Source organism: Spodoptera frugiperda, chromosome 12, assembly GCF_023101765.2.
Source record: "Spodoptera frugiperda isolate SF20-4 chromosome 12, AGI-APGP_CSIRO_Sfru_2.0, whole genome shotgun sequence".
Taxonomy (NCBI): domain Eukaryota; kingdom Metazoa; phylum Arthropoda; class Insecta; order Lepidoptera; family Noctuidae; genus Spodoptera; species Spodoptera frugiperda.
Genome location: NC_064223.1, coordinates 9,057,892 through 9,082,509, shown reverse-complemented (window position 1 = coordinate 9,082,509; position 24,618 = coordinate 9,057,892). Strand labels below are relative to the sequence as shown.

The window sequence follows — 24,618 nt, the reverse complement described above, 5'->3', positions numbered from 1 at the left end:
CAAGTGTGGCTTGAAATTAGTTGAGTTACCTCTAACTCAAACAGGCAAACATTTATGAGGGTAAGAATGAATACACCTTAAAATAATTACTTTGAGTCACTAACAGAAAAACAAAAATTTTATTAATAGTTACCTATTAGCCAATAGTTGTAAAGAGTCCCTAACTAGATGGAACTCATCGGGAGTGAGGTTCTGACAGCAGTTGGCTGTAATGGAGAGGGCGGCGCGCTGTGCGTTGATGGAGAAGAAATCCAAGTAAGTCAGGCAAGCTGACACGCCGCGCTGTAATAATAAAATAATAAATATCAAGTCATCACATCACATTGTCATGCATAATAATAAAGCAGGAAAATAAATCTGTGACAAGATAAAATCTATTTATGAATCTGAATCATACAATTTGAGTCACATCCTTATGACATACTCATGAATATGATTACGTGATATCAAGAAGCAAAGATAAGTTTAGCATTTGAACTTCAAATAAGTGGTCAATGCAACTCAAGAAAGTTAAAGAAAATTGTGTTTTGGACGTTCAAAAGAGTTAAGTTTCAAGGCAATTTAACCTTCAATGTACTTACCGCTTGTAATATAGCCTTGGAGTGTCGTCGGGAGAGCATGTCGAGCGCAGTGAGGCTTTGCTCGGCCACGTCCATGCAGGTGATGGCCTGCAGCTTGTCCAGGAAGGCGGGCACGGCCAGCGCCACCGCGCCGCTACTGCGGGGCAGCGCCTCCAGCATGTACGTCAGGGCACGACACGCGTGGTTCATCTGGAAAACATATTACAAATGAATACTAGTAAATACATAACACATTACCACTATCTCTTAACAAACTAAACTATTCGTCTAATTATCTTAATTGTTATTTGAAAATATACCTATATGGCTATTTATCTTAATAGTTTGTATAATTTAACACAAAAGTCAATGCAATAGACTGATTTTTATCTTACAGAATTTGACAAAAGCTAATAAATTTGACAAAAAAATATATTCTCTATGTTTAAGTAAATTATCCAATAGGTGTGGGACGCAATTTATGCATAAATATTACAAGGTAGAGATTAAAAAATGAGGAGAAAATTAATATTTTTCAACATTGACTGTCTTCTGATTGATAACATAGAATGTATACTAACCATGTCAAAGTTGTGTTCAGCAGCGAGTAGATTGACGAGCGCGGGCACCACTTGTCTGACGGGGAAGCCGGCCAGCGTGTCCTCATTGCCCATCACCAGCAGCTGACACATCTCGATCACGGCCTGCAGCTGCTGGCCTTCGTCACCGGTCGCTTGCAGACCGGCCAGTAGCTGTGCTGCTTTAGATGCAGCTGGAAATAAATCGTGTCTTTTATTCAGTACTGAACCACAATAGGGAAAAACAATGTATTTTCTCCAGATATGAGTGAAAACACTCACTTAATTTATAACGCAATAAAATCACATTATTTAAAGAATTTTAAAGGAAATGTATGAGTAGTTAGAATTTCCAAAGATAGTTACCGGAGTTGGCAGTGACAGTCCTATGCAGCAGATGCTGCATGCGCGGGCCCAGCGCCCCGAGTAGATGCGGCGGCAGGCCGCGCGCCTCCAGCAGCGCCTGCAGGCGGCCGACCTCGCCCTCCTCGGAGGAGGACTCCTCCGCGCCCGCACCGCCAGACCCGCTGCCTCCCAGGCCACTACCACCCCCGCCGCCGCCGGCGCATTCTTCCGACGATGACGACGCTGCACAAAAAATTATATTTGAATTAATTTATTGTCATCAAACCACTAGTAGCATAAAACACAACACTGTAGAAGATAAGTTTTCTTTTATAATTTTACCAAATTACATTATGCATTAAATTGTAATCAAGACAAAGGTTTTGTGTGTTCTATAAGCGAAAGTCTTGTTACTATGTCGAGAACTTACCTTTGCCCTTAGGCTTAGCCTCGCTAGCTGCGTTGTCAGGCATGGATGCTGACGCTGAAGCCGGCGGAGTGGAAGATGTGGATGCCACGGCACCCTGCCAAACAAATGCAAACATTAAAACTTGTTAATTGGTACTAATTTCAAGTCATTTAATGTAGTCATTATCCATAAATTTAACCTGTTGTTTGCAAAATATAATAATTATGAATACAGTTAGGTTGTTAAATATACACTATATTTACCGTGGTTAAAGGCTGGGGGTGAGACCGGCTGGACGCACCACCAGTACTGGCGCACGAACCCAGACTGCTTTTGCCTGTGGAATAACATTATTGACATTAAAATCGACGCTTGCACATTATACATATAGATTTATATTTTATCTTGTATAAGAACACTCTAAAGCTTGAAAAACAAGCTACATATTTATGAACATAAACAAATATTATCTCGTGTGTATCAGTGTTTCTGATGAAGGACTCAAATAGGAAATGGAACCTAATTAATCCATATTTCATAAATAAAACTTTTTTTTTATTTGAGATACGACCAGATAGATGATATTGTAGTAATGTAGTGTATATTTTTGTAGTGAAATCATGATGTGTTACCTCGTTTGTCTCGACGCGTGGACGCTGGCTGCGGCTGCGGCATGTCGCGAGCCCGCGCTCGCCGTCCGCTTGCCGCGCTACTGCCTGCGCCCTCGCTGCCCGATACCTGCACACGAAATACAATTATTAACACCACCCAAACATTAAACATATTCTAATAGTACACTTAAATTAGTCCTAAACAGAAACCACTCATCAACAGATAGACCGCAACATTTGGCCAAGTTTTAGGTGAGGTATCTGTGCTCCCCAAGCCAGTAAGCCTGCTAAACGAAGGTGTTATAGTGAACCAACCCATATAATGGAGGATCAATTTGTTCAATGGTGATGTCTTTCTACTGATGAGTGATAATGATCATGAAATACACCCTAATTATAACAAGTCTGTACTAATAATATGAATGTGAAAATAAATGTGTAGCTGTAATGTTTGCATTCTTACACCACTGAACCGCCATGACATTCTGCACACAGAATGAAGAGATGATAAAAAACAATTCCTCCCAAAATATTATGACACCAACAATATGGATAGCAAAACCTTACAAGCAATAATTTTACAAATATCCTGTATTCTAATTTATCTACTTTTACATCCATTTGTGTCATTGCTATGTTTGTTAATCAAAGGTTTGTCCACATAACCCGATCTATTCTATTTTAATCCTTGAATCTAACTTCGTTCACATAAATGAATTTATCATAATTATACTTCATCCATCTATATATAAAACAAACTGCAAAGCCATTATATTGGAAGTACTTTCTTATCTAAGAAGCGTAACCTTAGCATTTATATTTTGAACTTATCACCATATTATTGAGCAATACTCAATAGCAAATGTCAGCTAGTTTATATTAATTTGGAAATCCCTAGTTAGGTATTTTACCAACATTAAGACGATACAATTACACTAGTACAAGTCGCAAATAATTCAACGTGTTTGATACAATTTAATGAAGTAGAGCAAAACAATATACCTAGCAGTAGTGGTATCGCTCGACACAAGAATTATTAGGCGCAATTCGATGTATTTATATTGTGAGTATCAATTGCGTGGGCCTAAAGATCAGCAAGGCTAACGTTTCAATACAGCGCAGTGGAACATAGATCGATATGAAAGTATGAACCTGTCGCTTAGACGCAGTGTCTTGTCGCTGACGCTGCGAAGTGCTGGCTCCCCTCGTCAGGCAAGCACCCAGGGTCGCCCCCGTCGCAGCTGCGATGCTCTGCACACAACACAACTCTCACTTGCCACACATCACAACATCGCGCACATATTTCCAAGTAAGCAATGCACTTCTACACATGAATTATTCATAATGTAATCTATAATGAACAGCTATATTTTATTTTCGCCAAGATATCAGCTCTGACGTCTACTTCAAGACTGAGCGATCGCACGACTACCACTGATAATGATATTCGATACAATGTAATTATTCCTATTGAGATTGTGATTGGTTGAACGACATTGCAATGTTTCCGGTTAAAAACAATAGTTATTTTTGGTAATTAAACACAATGCGCACGTACTTACAATCATTAACGAAGACGTAATTAAGGACATGGAAAATATCCAAACAGACAACAGTTTATTGGAGTCGTTAAATTATTACTGAAAATATTAAAAGAGAATAGTGAATAAAGAACTTTACCCTGCGCGCGTTAGTTTGACGCAAATAAGGAAGATCTCGCGGTACTATTAATAATTTGCTCGCCGAGCTGTGTGCTTTGGACGAACTTGCCTCTGTAAACAAAAACGAACATGCATTACATCAAATGATTATAAAGAGGTAAATGTTATCGCGATTATAACGATCGGTATCGCTACTCACCTTGGATATCTTTGTCGGGTAGCGGCGGGGTACTGGGCGCGCTGGGCAGGCTGACGATGCTCTCGGAGGCACTACTGTTGCGGCCCGCGAGTGTTTGATTCTGTACAGCGTCGCTCGCCGGGTTGGCTGCAATATCAATATGCATTATCTGCTATGAATGACTGTGCTTGATACACGTGATAACACCACCTGATAAGCTACGCGTCGAGACCTACATTATGTTCTAATACGAATAAATAGACAATTCGTACGTAACTTATCATTGCTCTCAATTCAAGATTATTTTAATTAGCACCATTTAAAATCAGATGTTAAACATTTTATATCTAATCTAGTGTAAAGGTTGTAAGTTAAAGAGGATAAATAATAAATTACCTGATTGGTCACTAATGACAGTCGAAGTTGGAGGCCCTAGATGGCTGTTTCTGTTGCGGAGCAGATACGTGCACGAAGTAGCAGACGGTAGGTCGGCCTTGTCGAGTTCGTGTTTCGATGACCTTCCAGTACTGCTGGTATCTGTCTCGTCTTTGCTGTGCGAATCTATTTTAAATTTCTTTCGGCACTCTTCTACGTTGAGCAAACAGCTGCTCTTCCGGCTTGACAGAGAGCGATGGGCTGATCGCTTCCTCTTCTTCCCTTTTCGTCGACTAGCAGTCGGACTGTATACAGAATAATCTGAGTCTAGTAACTCTGTGACGGTAGACGAGCTGTATGGAGAATATGCAAAATCTCTTTCGTCCAGAGGCAGCAAACCGCCCTCCGACTGATTAGGCTGAGTAGAAGTAGCTGTAGCGTTCTGATTCAGTGGTTGTTGTGTTAATGTATTGGGTTTTAAATTATTCGGAATTTGCTCACAAGCACTCTCGCTGGATTTAAGAGCAGTCCGTGAGCGTGTGCAATATGCGACGCACTCCTCTGCACTGTTGTTCGATATAGTCTTACGTTTTTTCCTGTCATGCGAGGAAGTCCGTCCGCGTTTTGGGTGAACGCTGGATTTATGGGCGTCACCGCCCTTGAATTCGGTTGTATCACAGCGTGTCTCGTATACGTCTGTGCCGTAGGACCAGCGTTCGGTTATAGAATAGTCAGACCTGGGCAGAGTGTTAATGAGGCGCGAGCTTCTGCGCAGCTCGACGTGAGCGTGGGGCTCCGCGTCAGACACGCGGCTGGACGAGTGTCGGCTGGTGGAGCGCGGCAGGGGTGACGTCACGTTACGTCTGCTCCGACGGCTGTGGCTCGTTCGACGCACCTGACGCAACCACCGACCGCCCACCACCCTGCTAGGAGAAGACCTGTACAACACAGAAATCATAAGTCGTTATTCTTACATATCTATATTATTATTTACGTCATTCATCGCCCATTATGTTACGGTTAGCAGAACAGTTCACAACTTCACACAATGCAACACATACCCTAGATATCCTGTAATTGTAATACATCAAACACCCTTCTAGTAGATAAGATAATAAAAAAATGCTTTTTGACAACTTCAATCAATGAACATTTAATAAGTATGTCTACATGGGACTGACAGCTGAGGGTGATTGAATAAAAATTAAATGATGTAATTATTATCACACCTTTTGTAGGTAGTAATAAAAAAAGCTCTTGTTGAACTCCTAAACATACTGTTAACCACTCTAACGTCCGGCCCGCGCGACCGTTTATCTCTCTAACGTCCAGCCGCGCACGGCATCCGAACCGCGCGCGACTCGCAAGTTCGTCGTAACAAAAAACCTATATAGCTACTGAACCGTAACGCCTAGAATAAAGAAAAGAATACCAAAAAAAAGATAGAAAAATACTCTACAATCTTAACGATTTTTTTAAATCTTTAGTTAATCTTTAAAATACAATAAAACGGGTTAAACATGAAACACAGAAAAAAAACAGAATTATTTCTACCTTTTTAGAATATACGGCACAACTATTGCATATTTTATCAATAAAATATTTTTACAACAAACTAGACTCATTACCCTTTCTTTTGATGTATATATGATTATATTCGGTTAACTCTAAGTATTGTAATTAAATCGAAAGAAAACACTACTCGTAATTTTACACATCAAAAAACCTGAGGAACACATTGACATTATTATGGAATCTTCAATGAATTTAGTATATTTCTCTTTGAAAAATGTATTATTTTGCTTATTACGAAATGTATTTCGATATTTTATATACTATTGTAATGCAAAGTATGTAAAATATGTATAAACAAAACTAAAAGTGGCCAACACCAGACCGGCCATTTTTTTCGAAACAACAATCGTTTGAAGTTAAAATTAGACTAGATTTATCAGCTAAAACTGTGATATTTATACGTCATCGTAAAGCACAAATCTTCTAGTTTATTTTGATGTATAACACTTGCAAGATAAATTAAACAAAACTGTAGTATTTACGACATAATTGTTGGAACTCACAAAAACACTTCAAAAACGAGTCAACTAACTTTAAAAATTTATATTTTGTTTGTCAAAGCATATTACAACGCCATGTCTTATTTTTTCGTCGAACAATTTATTCAGCTGTATAGATAATCAGTCAAAACTCACCAAACAAGACCGTATTTTAAACTAGAGGGAGTTAAACAGAACTAGTCGCTTTGGATACTATAGTATCCATGGACGTATGACGCTCCTTTTTTTGGATACCGTGCTATCCATGGACGCTAGAGTGGTTAAGTAAAGCTCCAATAGAATGAAAGATAGTATTAATAAATTTGTGTAATAACTTGTCAAATGTGGTATTTTATTTGTTCATGTGGTATTTTGTTGTATTCTTTCAGCTCTTTGTTATGAATAGTAACAAAACAATATCCACAGGGAATTTATAGAACCTTGAGCATGGTCTTTTCAAGAAAATTAACACACAAACTTACTGTAAGTAACATGAAACTAACAAAATTGGTTATTAGCAAAAAGAAACTCTGCCCAGTGACAAACCAAACACATGGTATTTTTTTTTTAATTTAACAAAATACAGCTTTCACTATCAGTGTAATGTTAGATCTATTAATATACTATTACCATTAGCACAGCACTATAATTTAGTTATTTAGGTAGTTATTATAAACCAATTAAGCATTCTAGAATTTTTGTTTACCACAGTTTATTATTATTATATTAATTGTGTTGATAGTTAACACATTTTAACTACCAATAAAGACAAAATTAAACACTTTCAGTAAACACTACAGCACTGTATCATTTTCTCAGATAAGATCAATTATTATATTAGATTTAATTGAATTTAAAATTTTAATACTTTGAATAACAACACAATGATCACATAATCTATAAATTAAACAGAAATCTTAGTAAAATCATGCATGATTAATGGTAATAAGCCAGTTAAATAAAAAAAAAACAGTGCCACAGGTTTGATTAAATACCATAGAAATGAGTAATGTTGCTAGAAAATGTGAAAATCCATTGAATTATTTATCCATTATATTATTTGCTAGGAAAAGTTGCAAACTCACTATACTCAACTATTTACACATTTAGAATACATCAAATGAGGTGGTGGCCTAGATTTTTTCATTAGTCAATACACTGTGTACCTACTACCTACTCAGAAACAACAGCTATTTTAATCTGAATACTTGTTCAATGCAGGTACTAAAAAAATTATTCAAAGAAAAATATATTATATAGTGAAGAAAAGTTATTGTTACCCAACATTTTAAAATATAAAAATAATATTAAACTATGAATATCACCAGATTCTTTTCTCTGCATTACCAACTTGTTTGTTGTTATACAGAAGTGTGGTTTTGTTATGATTCATAGCACATTAAACTGTATCAAAATTAATTCAGTGAATTCATTGATATATTTATTTACTGTCTGTAATTCTAAACTATTTAAAATAAGCACAACATAAGTTCATAGATTAAAGTACCCAGAAAATGATTAAGTATACATAAGAATTACCACATTTCTGTGGGAAAACAAATGCCATGAAATAAATCTATAATTTAATTTTTATCTTCTGTATAGAAATTAGAAAGCAATATTATAATGTAAATTAAATTGTACTCACATGGTGTTTTTTCACATAACAATTATTGTGAAATAAAGAAATGTTCAAAATTTACCCATATGGTATTTTTCAACATTTGTTATTTAACTAGCTTTATTAAACATAGCATAGCTTTATTTAACATAGCTTTATTAAAGGTATCTAATCCTAGCAATGAGCATATTGATTGATAGACAGGCCCATGGTTGTATATTATGATGAATGAAATACTGGTTGATTGGTAGAGAATGCCTAGGTCACACACCTGAGTAATAAGTAGTGTTAAATAAATAATATATAATGTAATAATCTATCTAAATACCTTGCACAGCAGCAGACAATTAAGAGCTGAAGATATAATGATGATGATGATGATGATGATGAATGTTCCAAAGGTTGTTCTGTGGTCTACACTTGATGAGAACTCAGATGGGAATGGCAAATCCAAACAACAAACTGTTGTTGTTGCACACTATTCTTCTATACCATAGAGGTATGTATTACCATAAACAGAAAATAAACTGGCAATACTAAAAAAAAGACCATGCTGATTTTGACTACTGTGGGCTCTACTGCTGCAACTCTTGATGTGAAGGTGTACTCCATACACTCAATCCAAACACTATTCATATAAAACATGCAATGGTAATTTTAAACTATTTGACAATACTTATGTGCTTCCAGAACATTCTACTAACACAGACTGATAGTGTTGTGACATTAACCAAAATCATAATAATTCATTAATTATACATCATAACTAGTAATTAGGTAATGTGGCAAACACTCATCATGTTAACTAAATAGTTCGTATAAGATAAGAATGTGGTCACAATACATGAAGTGTTGCTTACAGAGTAGAGGAAACCACAGTGCAAAATTAGGGCAGTATTGATGTTTGTGTAAATATCACATCAATGATAAGATATTATTGAATAGTGTAGTCGATGTCACACGATTAGGCAATGCAAGGTTGTTTATCCTATAAAAATCAGCTGATGTAGACTAAGCGCAAAGATCTTTAATGTCTTTCCCAATACTTCCTGTGCCACGGCACTTCTCGCAGCTGATGTATATGTGTGACATGACACATACAGCGAGTTTGTCACCGCTTTGTAACAATTGACAGTTCTAAATGCATTGTTGTAAATTCTTACCCGCTGGACTCTCTCGTGAGTGCAGAGTGCGACGACGGTGTGATGTGTTGCTCGGCCATAGACGACGCTGAGGGACACACGCGGCTGCTTGTGTGGGGCCTGCGCAGGCCGCCCGCGCGCGCTACCTGCCCGGCACCATGCCAGGGCGAGCGCTACGACGCTGTCTCCGCATCCACTGCACTACGCCACACTGACTCACTACCACATCACACCAGTCCACACTCGAGTGTCACCGTCTGCTTTGCTTTGCTTTCGCTCACCGCACTCAACACGTATCACCACGCGATAAATGACACACCGTGAAGCTATCTGCAACAAAAGATGAAATACACAGTCAGCGATCGAACAATGCTGCGTTACATAAACATTTTAACAATTAGCACTACCTGTCACCCAAGCGAGCAAATTCACCAAACTAATAACCGGACACGAATATACTGATAAATTAACACGTTGATTACTAAGAATTTCCAGACTTTCAAGCAACACGTTTTGTAGAAATTATTGTAATGGATGACACATCAAGGACAGAGCTACGATTTTCGAGTTATTTTTCAATCCATTCCACACAGCTGGCTGGCTGTCACATCTAGTATTGCCATATAAGAAAAGAAAAATGCTACCAATTTTGTCTTTGGTAGAATTTCAATAGTAATAATGTTTTTCTGAAATAGATCAGAAAATAGACGATAACTTATAATACTATTTATATAACAATATTAAAATTCAAAAATATAATATCTATAATTTGAACTGCAAACGTTAAATAATTTTATAGTGTCAAAAAGAAACGAACATTAATTAAATAAATCTTTTTATAATAAAATCTTTGCACACAAATACTGAAGAACATTCAGATAATATGTAATTAAATATTAATTAAAGTTTTTGATAATTCATAAAATTACCAAAATAGAAACTTATTATGTTTTTGCAACATTTAGTAGTAATTGAAAATCAGCGTGAGTGAATAAGAAAGATAACAACAACAAAGCGAACGAAGAAGACCAACAATGTTTATTTATTTATTTTCAGTGGACATTTGGATATGCATCATGCTTGGAATAGAATATAATATATTACTTTCATAATGTCTTAAAGACGATTTGCTTATTTATGTAGTAAAAATATTATGAATAGGTAAATCAATGTTAATCGTTAATTAATTCATTTGATATTATCAAATAAATGGATCAGATAAGATGAATAGCATAAATAAATTGGTTTTGATTTTTGTTGTTGCGGTAGGCGGCAGGTAACAACAATAAACAAAATTTGTTATTCCTGTTATACTGTGCTGGGAATGCACTTGCACTTACCTAAATCATTGAGAAATAAATGATTGATGATTAGCACTTAAATAGTAATTAGTGTTTTAAGTTTTATTGACCTTCATATTCAACTTTAGTACTAGGCATGAAGATACACACCAAATACTATTATTTTATTGTAATCTTTTCGTTCGATACCGTAAGTTGTCAAGTGGTTACGTAAAACCGATACCACAGGCACAATGAGACCGATATTTTAAACAAGAATAAAGTACTTAAAAACATAATTATACCTAAATAATTGTATTATCATTATTATACACACACATTCCGTATTTTTGACTCGTACTCGTAACAGGCCGCAGTTATTAGAAAAACTTATAGAATGCGTAGTTCTATGTCCTCCATAATAAATAACAAAGTAATGGCAGCGCTAGCTCACATCAAAATGTAAACAATACTTGATTTTCATTGCGCGGTGACCTTAGTCCCCAAATTTACATATCTCCCATAACATTAAGAGTTAATACTGTCTGTTTTTAAATGTTGACTTTCACTAATTTTATTGTGGTTGCTTTGTAGGTGAGTGGGTAAGGATGTGTGTGAGCTATCGCGGTTCCGTGGGCGGGGCAAAGGGCCAGGGATAGTGGTGAACGACCGCGCTGTCGCGGTGTCCGCCGTCCGGTGCGACGGGCGCGCCGCGCCGACTCCTCGCTAATATGGAATAAGCTTGAAAATGATTATGTATGTGGAAACCCGATGCAACTACATCGACGTGTCATACATAATAAATAGGAAGGGTACGGTCTTTGTTATTTATTATAACGGTAGCAGACTTCGGCTTTAGTGATGAACTCTACATAGTCCTGCTTGTGGTTCGTGGCAGACTATGCCAAACCCCAAAGCACGACTGATTTTAAAGTTTTACAATAACAGTAAGAATAGACGTCTGAAGAAGAAGACCGCAGATAATATACCTGTTTTGTAAATAAATATACATACATTACATAGTCGCCGCGGTAAAAAAATTACCTAACACAAACTGTCGGCGTCGCAGTACAGCAACAACAAACTATCATATTCCAATCACGGGCACCTCAAGGAACTTGTTACGAGGACCAAATAAAGGTACCTTTATTTACGTACCAGGTGCAGTTGCCAGGTAGCAAAATAACAATCGATTCACAGTTCACCTTTATTTTAAAACTCGAGCTTATGTTGCTCAGGTACACGAACTCTGGGATGCACCGAACCCGAGATATTGGTCACGTGACGGCTTGTTGTTGAACTGCGCGTGAGTTGACCAAATAAAAAAACAACGCAAATCGCCGTCAGTCGCCACTCGGCACACGGGCACAGTAACTAATTTGTTATTCCAACATGACCTTCCTTGACTCTGAGCGTTTATCCTCTCATCGGCCAACAAAAACGTTACCGGCTCATTGTCTTAAAACGTAACATTGAGTCCGCCCAGCACTGACAACTACTTTAAATGTCACGGATGGATTGGTTTTTTATTTCTGATTTTTATATGCGTAATAACTACCTGCAGTATTTCAGTTAGAAAACTATATGATATGGTGATGATTTTGTTTCCACAATAATTATGTCAAATGGTTCTCGTCGATAATCACAATTTAGTTAGGAAGATATTTCAATGTTGCTGGTATCTATGGTTAATGAATATGCGTGAACAACGGTTTAGATTTTTTATCCGAATGATTTCTTGATCGATTGACCTACCCATTATACGATTTTGGACTTTGTACATAATAAGATAAAATATATTTTGGTGTGATTTTGGATGCGTAGCGAGGGGCTTGTGCTACAAGGCCGCAGGTCGACAACCCGGCGGTGCTGCAGCGGCCACGTGCGAAACCAGCTCACCTCGACAACAACGCAGCGAACTGAGGACTGTGGAACTGGCCAGTAACAAACTTCCAATATCTATTTTTGTTATACCTCATAATGTTTCATTTTATTTGTTATTATAATTTTTCCCATAGTAAATATAATTTACACTTTAATTGGATCTAAAGCTGTAAAAATTAACCTATCTACCAAAGATCCTTTGTTTTTTTTAAGTCAAATATTTCTATTCTAAGTGCATTGTAACTTGTTATTTGAAAGCAGTATTCATTCTTCTGATATCATAAAAAAAATGGATGAATGAAAAAATATTGTTTACGATCAATCAGCTGTTCTTTTGAACTGGGGTAACTCAGTGAACACTGAACACAGGTAGAACATCCGGCCCCTTAGAAGAAAAAAATAAGCAAGTGCAAGTTTTTGTCTTGGACGAAGGTTTTGCAAAGTTAATAAAAGTTTTGAAAAGACTACTCTTCAATAGACCAACTTACATGTATACGATGCACAGAACAAAATTGGCCAGAGTGCCAGCCATGAGCCAGGTGATGATCATGTTTATAGTTTAACGAGCACAAACGTCGATTTATTGTAAAGCGTAGGTGTAGTCTATAAAACAACTTTTTGGTATTTTCACTAGTAACTTAACTGTAACTTTTTGGTATTGTATTTTAACTGCAAGCTCAAAGTTCAGTCTAACTCGTAACAAGAATGTAACTAAATCAATGTGCAAGTTGAATTACGTAGGGTGCATGGTGTGCACCCTAGGGGAGCCAACAGCCGTCCCACAGTGGCGCCCGCGCCCCCGCGACCGACCAAACATACGCGACTTCTCTGGCTCCCTAGCGGTTCAACGACCCTTCAACAAACCCCCTGTAAAACCTATAGCAAGCCAGACAGATCAACTCCCGTTCATAAACAATCGATAGGCGCCGCAGACAGACAGACAGGTACAGTACAGACCTATATGTATGTAGCTGCATTCAATTTGATATGCTCGAGCTAGACGGGTTTTGGTAGGTAGCTGTATATTTATTGGATGCTGAGCCAGAGGCAGACGAAAATTAATCAACTTTGGTATCAGATTTCAGGCTAAATAGCGAAATGTACTTATTTTAATAAGAGCGCAATGTGATACGATTAGAGTTTACATTTTTTAATTTTTGTATGTATAAATATAATTTGTTTTACTTATTTAATATCTTGTGAATCTGATGATATTTCATACTTCAAATCACCCTTATTTTTCGTTTAAAAGTTACGATGCAAGTCGTTATTATCATTTAGATACGAAATGCATTGCTGGCGTGGCGATGTTAGAAGTTGAAATTCAGTAGGTCGGTTGCATGCGTATAAAAAGTTGTGACTATTTCTGTACAGCCAGTTGCCGCCACGGACACACTATACGAGAAATAAAACGGCGCCGTTTGCCATGTCGCTGAGCGCTCCCAACAAGTTTGTGAGAATGTGTGTCGCAAGCACTGTGGCTATCCATGTCCGCATACATCACTGTTACCAAGCTACCAGCTATTTTACAAAGCGACGATGTAATGCATATGAAGCGTGAAGGTGCGGGAATAAGGTAAGATACGAAACTCGGTAAGCAGTTACTGCAATGCCACGCGCGACTGAAATAAACGACGACCAATGAAATTGATTTGTGTATGCAATATCTTGTAAAACGGAAATATTTCACAGATTAAAAAGGTAGCCTACATACATGTGACCCACATACATACCCAAATAATAATCTATTCTGCTTTTCTCTAAAAGAATGATGTCCACGTGACTTTAAGTACCAAAGCGGAATAAACAATACATTTTCATAATGTGAATCTCAATGTTTGTAGAAGATCGTTTTGTATATCTGCTATAAACAACAGTAAGGGCACCACATTACACAGGTATGCAGTTGTACAATATTTATTGAAATCCTCATAAGAATATTTTTGTCACGCTGGAATATTAAACTTTAGGTAATATCAGCTAAACGGAGCACGAAAAAAGCGAGTGATGCAGAGTGTAATATCTGAAAAACTATAAATAACGCTTTCTGTTCGATACGAGCAGAGAAAGCTATGGTGTTGCAACCGTGTTGGCCGACGTGTAGCCAAAAGGTTTCGTGACGACAATCTGTGCCTCTTGCATAATTTTCCGCGTTCACCACGATCACGATCAACCTCTGCGCGGCTTAACATCGAATATAAACGATTTCTCCAGTTAAGAAAGTAATATCTGCTGCTCCAACTCATTGACTGAACGACGAATCCCCCGCAGATTTTATATTTGTTTACTTTATTTATATACCTGTGGGCAGTTTTATTATACCTACCGGTTCGAAGAAAGAAAAAAATATTGAGGGCGTATGAACAAAAGTGTGTCATCGAAAATAATGAGTTCAAGTCTACGGTCGTTTACGCAACGTGCGCAAGTAGGCCAATATTGTATCTGATTCTACGGGCTTAATACCTAGCTAAGTATGTATGTTTATGACGTACAGTACGTACTCACGAGAGGCAGCCAGAGGCACAATAATGATGCATGGCCCAGACGACGGGACGAGATTTTATTGAAGTATCCGTATTATTGCCACTGGAGCATTGAACATGTCTTTTTATAAATCATTTGAAAGATCTTGGTTATTCTTATTACAGACAACTTTAAACCATGTCAAATTAAAGTAAATGGAGTTCAACATTTCCTATCTAACGGCTCACTGAGAAGAAACGTCGAAATAAACACAGTAGTCGTAGTTTATTTTTGTTGATGATAACAGTATCAAGTACAATAGAATAATACGAAGAATGGTACATTTGGAAACGAGGTTTGTATAAACCAAAAGCATTTTGCTATATTCCCAAATTCTATCATATGACCTTGGACGTCCAAAAAGGACACTATTAATATGCAACCGTCTCTTGTCTTTGTTCTTCCTATAGTTAAGTTCTTAATACTTAGGTAGGTACTAGAAGACCATGAGACACAGGGTGTTTGGTTACAGCAGCAGACACAGAACGCGGACGTATCCCTGCATGTCGGATGTCATGTCAGTAGCGGACAGGTGTTGTGTGCCTATTTCTGTAACGGTATGAAGTTACGCAAGTACAGCCACGTGCTACACACAACAAACCAATGAACCATGTGTAAATAAATGTTGTCTGTATTTTATTTCAATAATAATGTTCGTTTGTTTGTATATTGTTATAGCAACGCAACCCAGAGTTATGCTTTTGTAATGTATTTTTGCTTGACATTCCTATGCTACCTCAAAGATGTATGCCATAAAGTTGGTGCCAAAGCCCTACATACAAAAATCATTGTCAATAATGACGAGTATATGTACTAGTAACAAATAAATGAGCACCACCTAATTGAATATAGGTTTAGGAAATGTCTATCCACAAGAATGCAGTTAAATATCCACTAAGCTACTGCCTAGTGACAGTGAATAACTATAGTTTCAACATTCAAGCTGCTGAAGGACTTTCTTATTAAATATTTAATTTTATTAATGAAGCAATGAGCAAATGTGTAACAGCACGATTAACAATGCAAACTCACGTACAAAAATAGTTTCAAATATTGCAACAGTAGTGCACTGTGCTCTTGATATGACACGGTAGGTAAAAGTAAAATGCTTGCAGTGACTTTGTAACTATGGCCACTAATGCTGTTCGTTCAGGTCGCTGAAGCAGTTCTACACCACGATCATCAATATCCCATTATGTATTAACCACTAAATCAAACAAGTGTTACGAGTTCCAACCTTGTTCCCATTTACAACAGTTATCGATCATTAAAAATATTATTTATTAATTACTTTGTGTTCTTTAATCGGTTAACGTATGATGCAACAACGCTAGCACCAATAAGTACCATACAGTAGTAGTTTACAACTTTTACTGCATTTTTAATGTTTGTTATGCGGCAGTCGGCCGACTTTAGCACCATAGTCGTCCTCAATTAATATTTATTTTCACATGTTGTTTATTTGTGCGTGTAATGAAATCTAATCTTTTCAAGATAATTCTAATCATCAAAATAAATAATGTCCTCTGATATAAACAGTATGTGCATGAACGATAAGGGGCCCTATCTCACCTATATATTTTATATGTATCAATGTCAGTGGGTTAGACGTATAGACGTCTATCACAAGAAAAATAGGTATAGTTACATTGAATTGAACGAATTGAATAATGCATGTAAGTGGCAGTGCTGCATTGTAGGTAATGAGAGGTGTCGGGCGAGCCGCGTCCGGGCCGCCCCGCCGCCGCCGGATCGATACAGACGCGGCTTGCCCTGCCGCCGCGGCTGCCCTGCCACCTTATACCCCTGCCAATTCACCAGACCCCTCTCGACTTCAGAAAGACGAATAATGTGCTATTATTATTAAACGGATTTATCTCATAAAAAATATGGGACAGTCTGCCAGTACGAACTTTTTGGCATGATATGATGAAGACGATACTACAAAGGATTTTAATTTTTCTATAAGAAAGATGGAAATTGGTATCTTTTAAAATTGAACTATTTATCACCATCCTTATTTCGAGGATCATACTTGAAAAGGAGACAACTAAAATATAAAATACTTAAGTACACATTCACAATAATAAAAATATGAGTAATCAATTCCCAATTTAAGATACATCATAATATTTACATTTATGGAAATGGAAAACCGTGTTTACGTTGACATAGTGGGTAACAACGTGACGCGGGCTATTTATATACCTTTGTAAATTCGGTCCACCATCCACAGAGAGGTAAACAAAATGGCTGCACCGCTGACGATAAGTTATCGCTTCGGTTAATGTGTCGAGATACGTCGGCAATCGTAACGTTAAAAGGGAAGTCACTAGGCACAATGTGTCTGGTAAACGATACGATCATTGCCAGTTCAGGTCTGGCACTATCAGTATAGGTTCCTGGCAACCAAACTTTATGAAGTTTAATGCATAATAACTCATATGTAAGCATAATAGCAGTTTTAGACGGAAATGAAATATCGTGTTCAAGTTTCCTAGGATACTTTTAGACCCCAGTGGTTGGCAAATAGAGCCGAGTCCTTTGTCCAAACATTGGGCTGACTACATTTCCAGTGAACTTCCTGTTCACTGAGAATAGAGAAATTATTCTAATTTTCATGCTTCACCTTTCTAAGGATTGGACCATTAAAGTGATATTTATTTCTAGTCTCTATTCACCAAAATTGCTAAGAATAACCATTTTTTCTTAAATATTGTGCCACATTGTGCGTAAGGTATCGTCAATTACTTTATTTATGTGTAGGAACCTGCAACATTGGGAATCGTCGGAGTTAATTATCTGGGTGCCTTAGAAGTGCCAGAACACGAAAAAAATGCGGTCAGCTGCTAAAAAAAACTGAACGTCTACATCATGAAATCTACATAATTTTCTTTGTCAAAACACAATGTATCACTTTTTCTCGTCAGAGTAACATCGCTAACAACAGTAAAAAGTTCCCAATGTACAATCATCGAATAAAATATCTTCGAATACTTTTTTTTCAGTGCATCTTTCACTACCCAAGCCAAAACAAACCTATCGTATGTATGTTTATCGTGCTTCATTTTTTCTGTAGTCTGTGTATTTTTTTGAACGTAAGCTTACAAACGCGGTGTGCCCGCCTGCCGTCATCCATTTTAACCAGAGTGCAGACTTGTTGCCTGTATCGAACGGCGATACCGGTCTCGAGAAATGTATCGCCACAGCTACGGTCACTCTGGCTTATTTTTATTAAAACCGGCCAAGTACGCGTCTATACACGGTGGATAAAGGGTTTGAGTAAATAAATTCTGTACACTCGAATTTTCAGATTTCAATAAAAAAATAAGTAATTAATGTTACAACATTATTGTAGTACATGTGACCAAAAAAACTTTTGATGGATTTTATAAGATGTGTTTGTAAACGCGCCGACGACAGGGGAAAAGCCTAGTGGGGTCACTTTTTTTAAAGATTTTCGTTATGACTTTGTAATAATAACAGAACTTTTTTTTACTGTTTCAGTAAAATATAGGCAAAAATATTATTTAACAGACATAGTGTGACAACTTTGGAAATTGAGCTAGTACCTAGTTGTAACTTGCAAGTTTGCAAGTGGAACTGATTTGCTTTAGATGTTTTTATCCCAATCTGCTTATTTATTTAACTACTTTTTTTTTCGATAGTAAACAAAGTCAGTACAAATAATTTATTTTCATTGAGCAGTACAATTTTATTGCCCTTATTGAGCAGCACAATTTTGTAGAGCATCAACAAGGAGGAAGATGTCTATAGAAGTACACAGGCTAGGAGGACATAATATGTAGCAGGATCAGAATGTTTCAAATAGGTAATACTGCAAAGTGTGAATACAAAAATGTTCAACAAATGCATCCTACTATTAGAGATATGGACCATGACAGTGCAACTTGTTCAACAACTTAAGATTGCATTGTTATTGAGTTATCACTTTAAAACTGTTTGTTAAAGGATCAAATTTTTTTTTTTTTGATTTTTGAAAACGTTGCCCCCCACTAGGATTTTCTCTGTGTCGTGGGTGTGTTTACAAACATACAAGTTCACATACATATGTCACCCAGACCCGAAACAACAATTTGTGGATCACACAAAGAATTGCTCCGTGCGGGAATCGAATCCGCTACACGTTGCACGGCAGCCAGTTGCCCAGCCACCGTGCCAATCAGCAGTCTGTCAATCTGAAATGAGGTGTTCCGATGCAGATGGAAGGTGACAACATGGTTCATAGGTAATCCTTTGAGCCATGTTTGATGAAATAATATTTAAGTGGGAACAAAGGACACTTGACGTAAAGTTTATGGAATGGATACCTCCATCTGGGTGAAGATACAATATCCACAAGTGGTGTTAGCTGTATGTGAACTTGTATGTTTGTAAACGCACCTACGACACAGGAGGAGAAAATTAGTGTGGGGCAACGTTTTTTAAAAAAAAAAAAAAAAAAATAGCAGAAGTACTCCTCCATAGAATTACAGAGAATTCCATAAAATCTAAAAGTTACCTGTTGTATTGCTGTACTAAAGAATAAATAACAAATTGATGGATAAAACAGATTGATGGTATTGTTGATACAGTAAATATTAAAGAAGATTTTTTTATAATGAAGACATCATTATTAAGAATTCTGATTTTAATGACAGACAAGCCCCTTGTTTTTGTAATATTATTATCTTCTCTGTTAATTATTGTTTTAAACAAATATTTACTTAAAAAATAAAAATGTACTAATAGTCGATGAGTAAGTAATTCAAAGGTAATTTGTGCAAGTTAAATCATTAGTTAATAGCTCAAATGAAATCAATAAATAGTACATAAATAAAGATGTAAAATACATCACACGGAGGTGGGCAGAAACCACAATAGTAATAATTAAATTACAATGTATGTAGTACATAATTGTCTTTTGTAATAAATTATTTTTAGAATAGAACTCTTTAACAACAACAGTTTTTATAGTTTTGTAGTTCACATCTTTTAAGTATCTATTTATCTGTCAATGTTTTATACCTCAACTAAATCCGCATTAAAAAATAATTCTCAATATTTATGTTTGTCTAAATGTAAATTTTGTGTCCAAGGTAATTTATAATTATATTAAGTAGATAGTATTAAAGCCATACTCCTTAATTAAATCAACTACCTAGACTTTATTATGGAAATAATCAATGCTTCAATGTCCATGTTGTGAACTCATTTTACTAAACCCCTACAACCTGTTTGGTGATTTTATTTAGAACATAAACAATGGATTCATGCATTCCTAATCCTTAAAGTTTATTTTTCCTTTGTCCTTGTAACCAAAATAGCTGAATTATGATTACATTGAACTGATCAAAGAGCAAAATCTTTTGTCTACAAGCATATATCCATTTTGTTCTCACAGTAGGTAGGTACATAAATCTCCATGTTGCAAGACAGATGCAGTGTAATCGTACATACTGCATATCACACAAAAAAAATTTTAGAAGTCTCGACATTTTTCTTTACTTCAAAAATATGCGATAGACATTCCAGCCAAAAATGTATGATGACCTTCCAATATTTTGTTTTTCCAAACAGCGTAAATAATTAACAACGTAAAATTTTTATTTAATTTAAATCAATAAGGTTTTTAATCGCAACACAAATACTAAATAACTTACGTTTACATGCAGGCTCGTTGCGGCAGCAGAATAGACACAAAAACTTAGCTTGATGGCCTAAATCAACACATTATAATGTACCTCAAGTAAGACGCAGAATAAAATCACTAACGCAGTCCATTTATCGAGAGTGATGTTTGACAAAACTTCAAATCGATTAATTTTTCTACTCTACATGAATTTATAAGAATGTTAATAATTTCACATTCAGTCCACAAAATGTCACTGACTTGAAGATGAAATGACACTATTTAATTTTGATTCATACTGATTTTCACCAATTTCCAAGCGCTTGGAGAACAAAAACAGCTGGTTGCTCATTTATGTTTTTTTCTGCCACATAAAGCAAAGCAAGCAAAAGCATAGTGCATGAATGCTTTGATGCCAGAAAACCGATAATTACCGATATTTTACGGTAAAATTATTTCTTTTTATTTCATAATAACTTCTGTTTATTTCACAAAAAAATAAATATATCATCTGGTGTTCTAAATAAATTTTACGCTCAATAAAAAAAAATCATAAAAAAAATCATCAAATTGTATTGACATAATCCGAATGATATTAAAACAAAATACACATTTTTGTAATGTTTTAACACATATATAACGTAAATAAATACATTCGAAAATGTTTGTATTATCCTTTTTAAAAACTATTCTGGCCAAGTTAAACAAAATATTTTTGGATTGTAACAACACCGAATGGTTGAAACACAACGAAAAGTAGGGATTTTACATTTTTACTTTGTTATTTCTTCACTACAGCAAAACCAATTTTTACTTGTTAGGGCAGTTTCTTACTACTTCCGAGAGATTTCACGTATAAAGTAAAACTAAAAGAGTTTTTTTTAACATATATTTAATACTTTTTAAGAAGATACTAAGTTAGAGAAACACATTGAAGTCTTTACAAATTTCGTAAGTTTTCTCTTCACTCGAAGTTTGAAGAATTCCAATATAGTCGTCGTCCTTTGATAAACATAGATTTTTCAGAATTTCTGAAGGTGATGGAACATTTTTATCTTGTATTGGTATAGAATCTATTAATTCTTCAATGTTTTGGTTAAAAATTACATCATCACCCGTATCTGACAATGTAGTATTTTGCACTGTTCCTGACCCTAGAGATTTGTTACATTCCCCTATTTCGTTAAAATTTTCGGCTATTAAAGAAAAATGCTCCGATTCCATGTCTTCTAGTGATAATTTAGCTCCTGTGCGGACTAATTCAGCGTTAGCTTCAGAAACATCAGTATAAGTTAAATTTTCAATGGCAGTAACTTGCTTATCGGCTATTTTATCATCCGGTTCAATATGTTTTTGTTTAAGTTTTTCAACCAGTTCTCCTGCTTGTCTGACAACAGTTCCGGGTGGTTGCGCTTGGCACTTGTGAGTTCTCTGTGATACCTGAAAAATAGTAATGTATAAGTAGTATTCAATTAGTGTTCACGTTACACGTTTTTGTTTATAACAATCTAATTAAAAACTTACTTTGTATCGAAAACTTTTTTGACAAGCTGTGCATTTGTATGGCATGACACCCGTGTGAATACGCCTGTGAACCAGATACGAAACCCTTTGGCGAAAACATTTTCCTGAAATATAAAAATACAAAGTCACATCATCACACATCAGCCAAAAATCACAAGACATCCATGCTGAACATAGGCTTCCAACAATGACTAATACTAAGATGTTTTATCTGAATTTTGAAAATCGGGCCATGACTGGTAGACTAACCGAAAAACATACAAAAAATAATCCATCGAAAATGGTACCTGTTCCTTCATTGAAGTTGTTAAAAAACAAGTGCTAGTCAGACTCATGTACGACAAGTTTCTTATTTCTTACACTTTATATGTTACATATTGTTGTATGGTATCCCCTTACAAACTTTTTATTAAATTTTATTCTGATAGCAAAGTCATAGGTACCATTTTTACCCCTTAGATACGGAACCCTAAAAAATTACGTGATATATCAATGAACTTACCACAAGTTTCGCAAGAGAAAGGTTTTTCACCCGTATGAATACGTTGATGATTGTGAAGCGTAGATAATTCTTTAAAAGCACGTCCACAGTAAGTACATGTATGAGGCTTCTCGTCGTTATGGTATAGCAGATGTTTATGATACGACTGTTGAAATGTAAACGTTTTGTTACATTGTGCACAAGCGTAAGGAGTTTCACCTGGAATAAAACAACGAATCAGTAGGTAAAATGCAACAACAGCCTTTAGGGACTAAGCAATCAGTTTTATGTGACGAAAAGCTAAAAAGCATAAATAAATAATTAAATGCTACTAGTAGTATTCAGGCGTTAAGAGTTAGCCAATGTGAATAGTTATTAAACGAAAAATGTTTTGTTTTGCAGCAACGACGGCTCATATTGATAATGATACAGTTTAATTTGTCGTCTTGTTTCGTAAATATGTCTACTTATTTAAAATTATTCTGTTAGTACGAATTACCTCAACAACTAACACCAATTATTTAATTTAACCTGTGTGAAGACGTTTATGTTTCTTCAGGAAATATTTGGTCGTGAAACATTTGCGGCATACTTCACATTGCCATTGTTTATTGTCATTCCGTTCCAAATGTGATAGTTTTTCATCTGGTTGTTCTGAATTTCCTTCCAAACATTTATCTTTGGTAGTGTCATAATTTGAATTACCCGACAAAAATCCGAAGTGTGCTACCCTCAAATGTACCATTAAAGATCCCCTCATTTTGAAGTTTTTTGGGCACAAATGGCAATGGTAACGAGTAAAAGTTTGATTCGAATTTTCATCAATATTGTGAATCAAGCATCTATGCATCCTCAAAATATTGGCGTCAATAAATTGTAAGCCACATATGTTACATGTTGTGTTTGTTTGGACTAGTGCTGTTTCAGTTTTCACAAACATTGGTTCACTACCTTGAACAGATTCGGTGCGTCTGGAAATATCTATAACAGGAACTGTGTTCACAGACACTACTGGCAGTTTTGGATAAATTTTCACGAATTTAACAGGAGCATTTGTTGTAGATGGCGATGATTTATTTTTAACTACGGACGTTTTCGTTTTTTTCTGCTGCGTTATCACTTGACTTTCAGAGCTTGATTTTTCATGAGGCACTATTAACTTGTCCTTTTCTTTTCCTTTTGTTGTCAATATTTTCACATGACTAAACAAATGTATCGTAAGTTTATCTAAACCAAACACTTCTTCCTGACACACTGGACACAGTAATTTATTTGTTGACACATGTATTAGCCTATCCCTTAATGACTGCACTGATTCAAATACACCATTATGTGAACATACTGGGCAGGGTAACGATGCAGCGTGAGCACTCATTATAATAAGAAAAACGTTTGTCTTCTTTATGAAGTTAAATATAACCAGATAGTTCTAATACGCCACATGTGAACACGATAGTGCGAAACTAAAGCTCTAATGAGTTATTTTTGGATGCTACCATGAATGCTACGTGCTTGGTGTATTGGCGGGATTTCAAGATTTATTATAAAAGACAGAAAGACCTATTTTCATGAAACCAACTCATTAATAAAATAACTATTCGTAAAGTGAAATTGATAAGTTTTTTGTTATGATTATTAAGATAAATACTGTAGGAAGTTTACAGTACGAAAATGGGTTTTATTTCTTCATTATATTTATCAGTCTTTTAATTATTTTACGAGTGTTTAGTGCTAAAGTACAGCTATTTGTTGCTTTTTAG

General features: G+C 35.9%; 2 protein-coding genes and 1 long non-coding RNA gene across 7 annotated transcripts in view; 1 reads left to right on the top strand and 2 right to left on the bottom strand.

Moving 5' to 3' along the window:
- The window catches only part of LOC118262701 (E3 ubiquitin-protein ligase TRIP12), a 33,164-nt gene extending 11,935 nt beyond the window's left edge, over window positions 1–21,229 (bottom strand). For 2 of the 5 annotated variants that reach the window (XM_050697518.1, XM_050697516.1), the window contains exons 1-13: window positions 20,885–21,229; window positions 9,556–9,864; window positions 4,739–5,655; window positions 4,364–4,489; window positions 4,184–4,275; window positions 3,656–3,754; window positions 2,525–2,630; window positions 2,156–2,229; window positions 1,914–2,007; window positions 1,505–1,726; window positions 1,142–1,332; window positions 582–770; window positions 134–282 (exon numbers count right to left, since the gene is read on the bottom strand). In XM_050697518.1, the coding sequence (XP_050553475.1) occupies window positions 134–282; window positions 582–770; window positions 1,142–1,332; window positions 1,505–1,726; window positions 1,914–2,007; window positions 2,156–2,229; window positions 2,525–2,630; window positions 3,656–3,754; window positions 4,184–4,275; window positions 4,364–4,489; window positions 4,739–5,655; window positions 9,556–9,614 (2,318 nt within the window). In that variant the 5' untranslated portion in view covers window positions 9,615–9,864; window positions 20,885–21,229. Of the gene's footprint in view, window positions 1–133; window positions 283–581; window positions 771–1,141; window positions 1,333–1,504; window positions 1,727–1,913; window positions 2,008–2,155; window positions 2,230–2,524; window positions 2,631–3,655; window positions 3,755–4,183; window positions 4,276–4,363; window positions 4,490–4,738; window positions 5,656–9,555; window positions 9,865–9,941; window positions 10,104–20,884 lie in introns of those variants that run through there. The other 3 variants (XM_050697520.1, XM_050697517.1, XM_050697519.1) reach the window with 3 other exon arrangements.
- LOC126911285 (uncharacterized) lies at window positions 7,060–14,993 on the top strand. Its single transcript, XR_007705801.1, has 3 exons — window positions 7,060–8,891; window positions 11,409–11,626; window positions 12,639–14,993. It is a non-coding gene; the product is annotated as an uncharacterized LOC126911285 (long non-coding RNA).
- Window positions 21,230–21,415: 186 nt separating the features above from the next.
- Window positions 21,416–24,377, bottom strand: LOC118262668 (zinc finger protein ZFP2). Its single transcript, XM_035574210.2, has 4 exons — window positions 23,390–24,377; window positions 22,880–23,077; window positions 22,378–22,481; window positions 21,416–22,293 (listed from the first exon to the last, which is right to left on the bottom strand). The coding sequence occupies exons 1-4, from the start codon at window positions 24,231–24,233 to the stop codon at window positions 21,772–21,774; spliced, it is 1,668 nt and encodes a 555-aa protein (XP_035430103.2). The 5' UTR covers window positions 24,234–24,377; the 3' UTR covers window positions 21,416–21,771.
- Between the last annotated feature and the right edge of the window lie 241 nt (window positions 24,378–24,618).

Bases quoted from the DNA above. Each gene is read 5' to 3' on its own strand.
- LOC118262668 (XM_035574210.2), bottom strand. From the start codon at position 24,233: ATGAGTGCTCACGCTGCATCGTTACCCTGCCCAGTATGTTCACATAAT. The intron at 22,482-22,879 runs GTAAGTTCATTG...TTTATATTTCAG, and splicing joins TTTCTCTTGCGAAACTTGTG to GAAAATGTTTTCGCCAAAGG. The intron at 22,294-22,377 runs GTAAGTTTTTAA...ACTATTTTTCAG, and splicing joins AAAAAAGTTTTCGATACAAA to GTATCACAGAGAACTCACAA.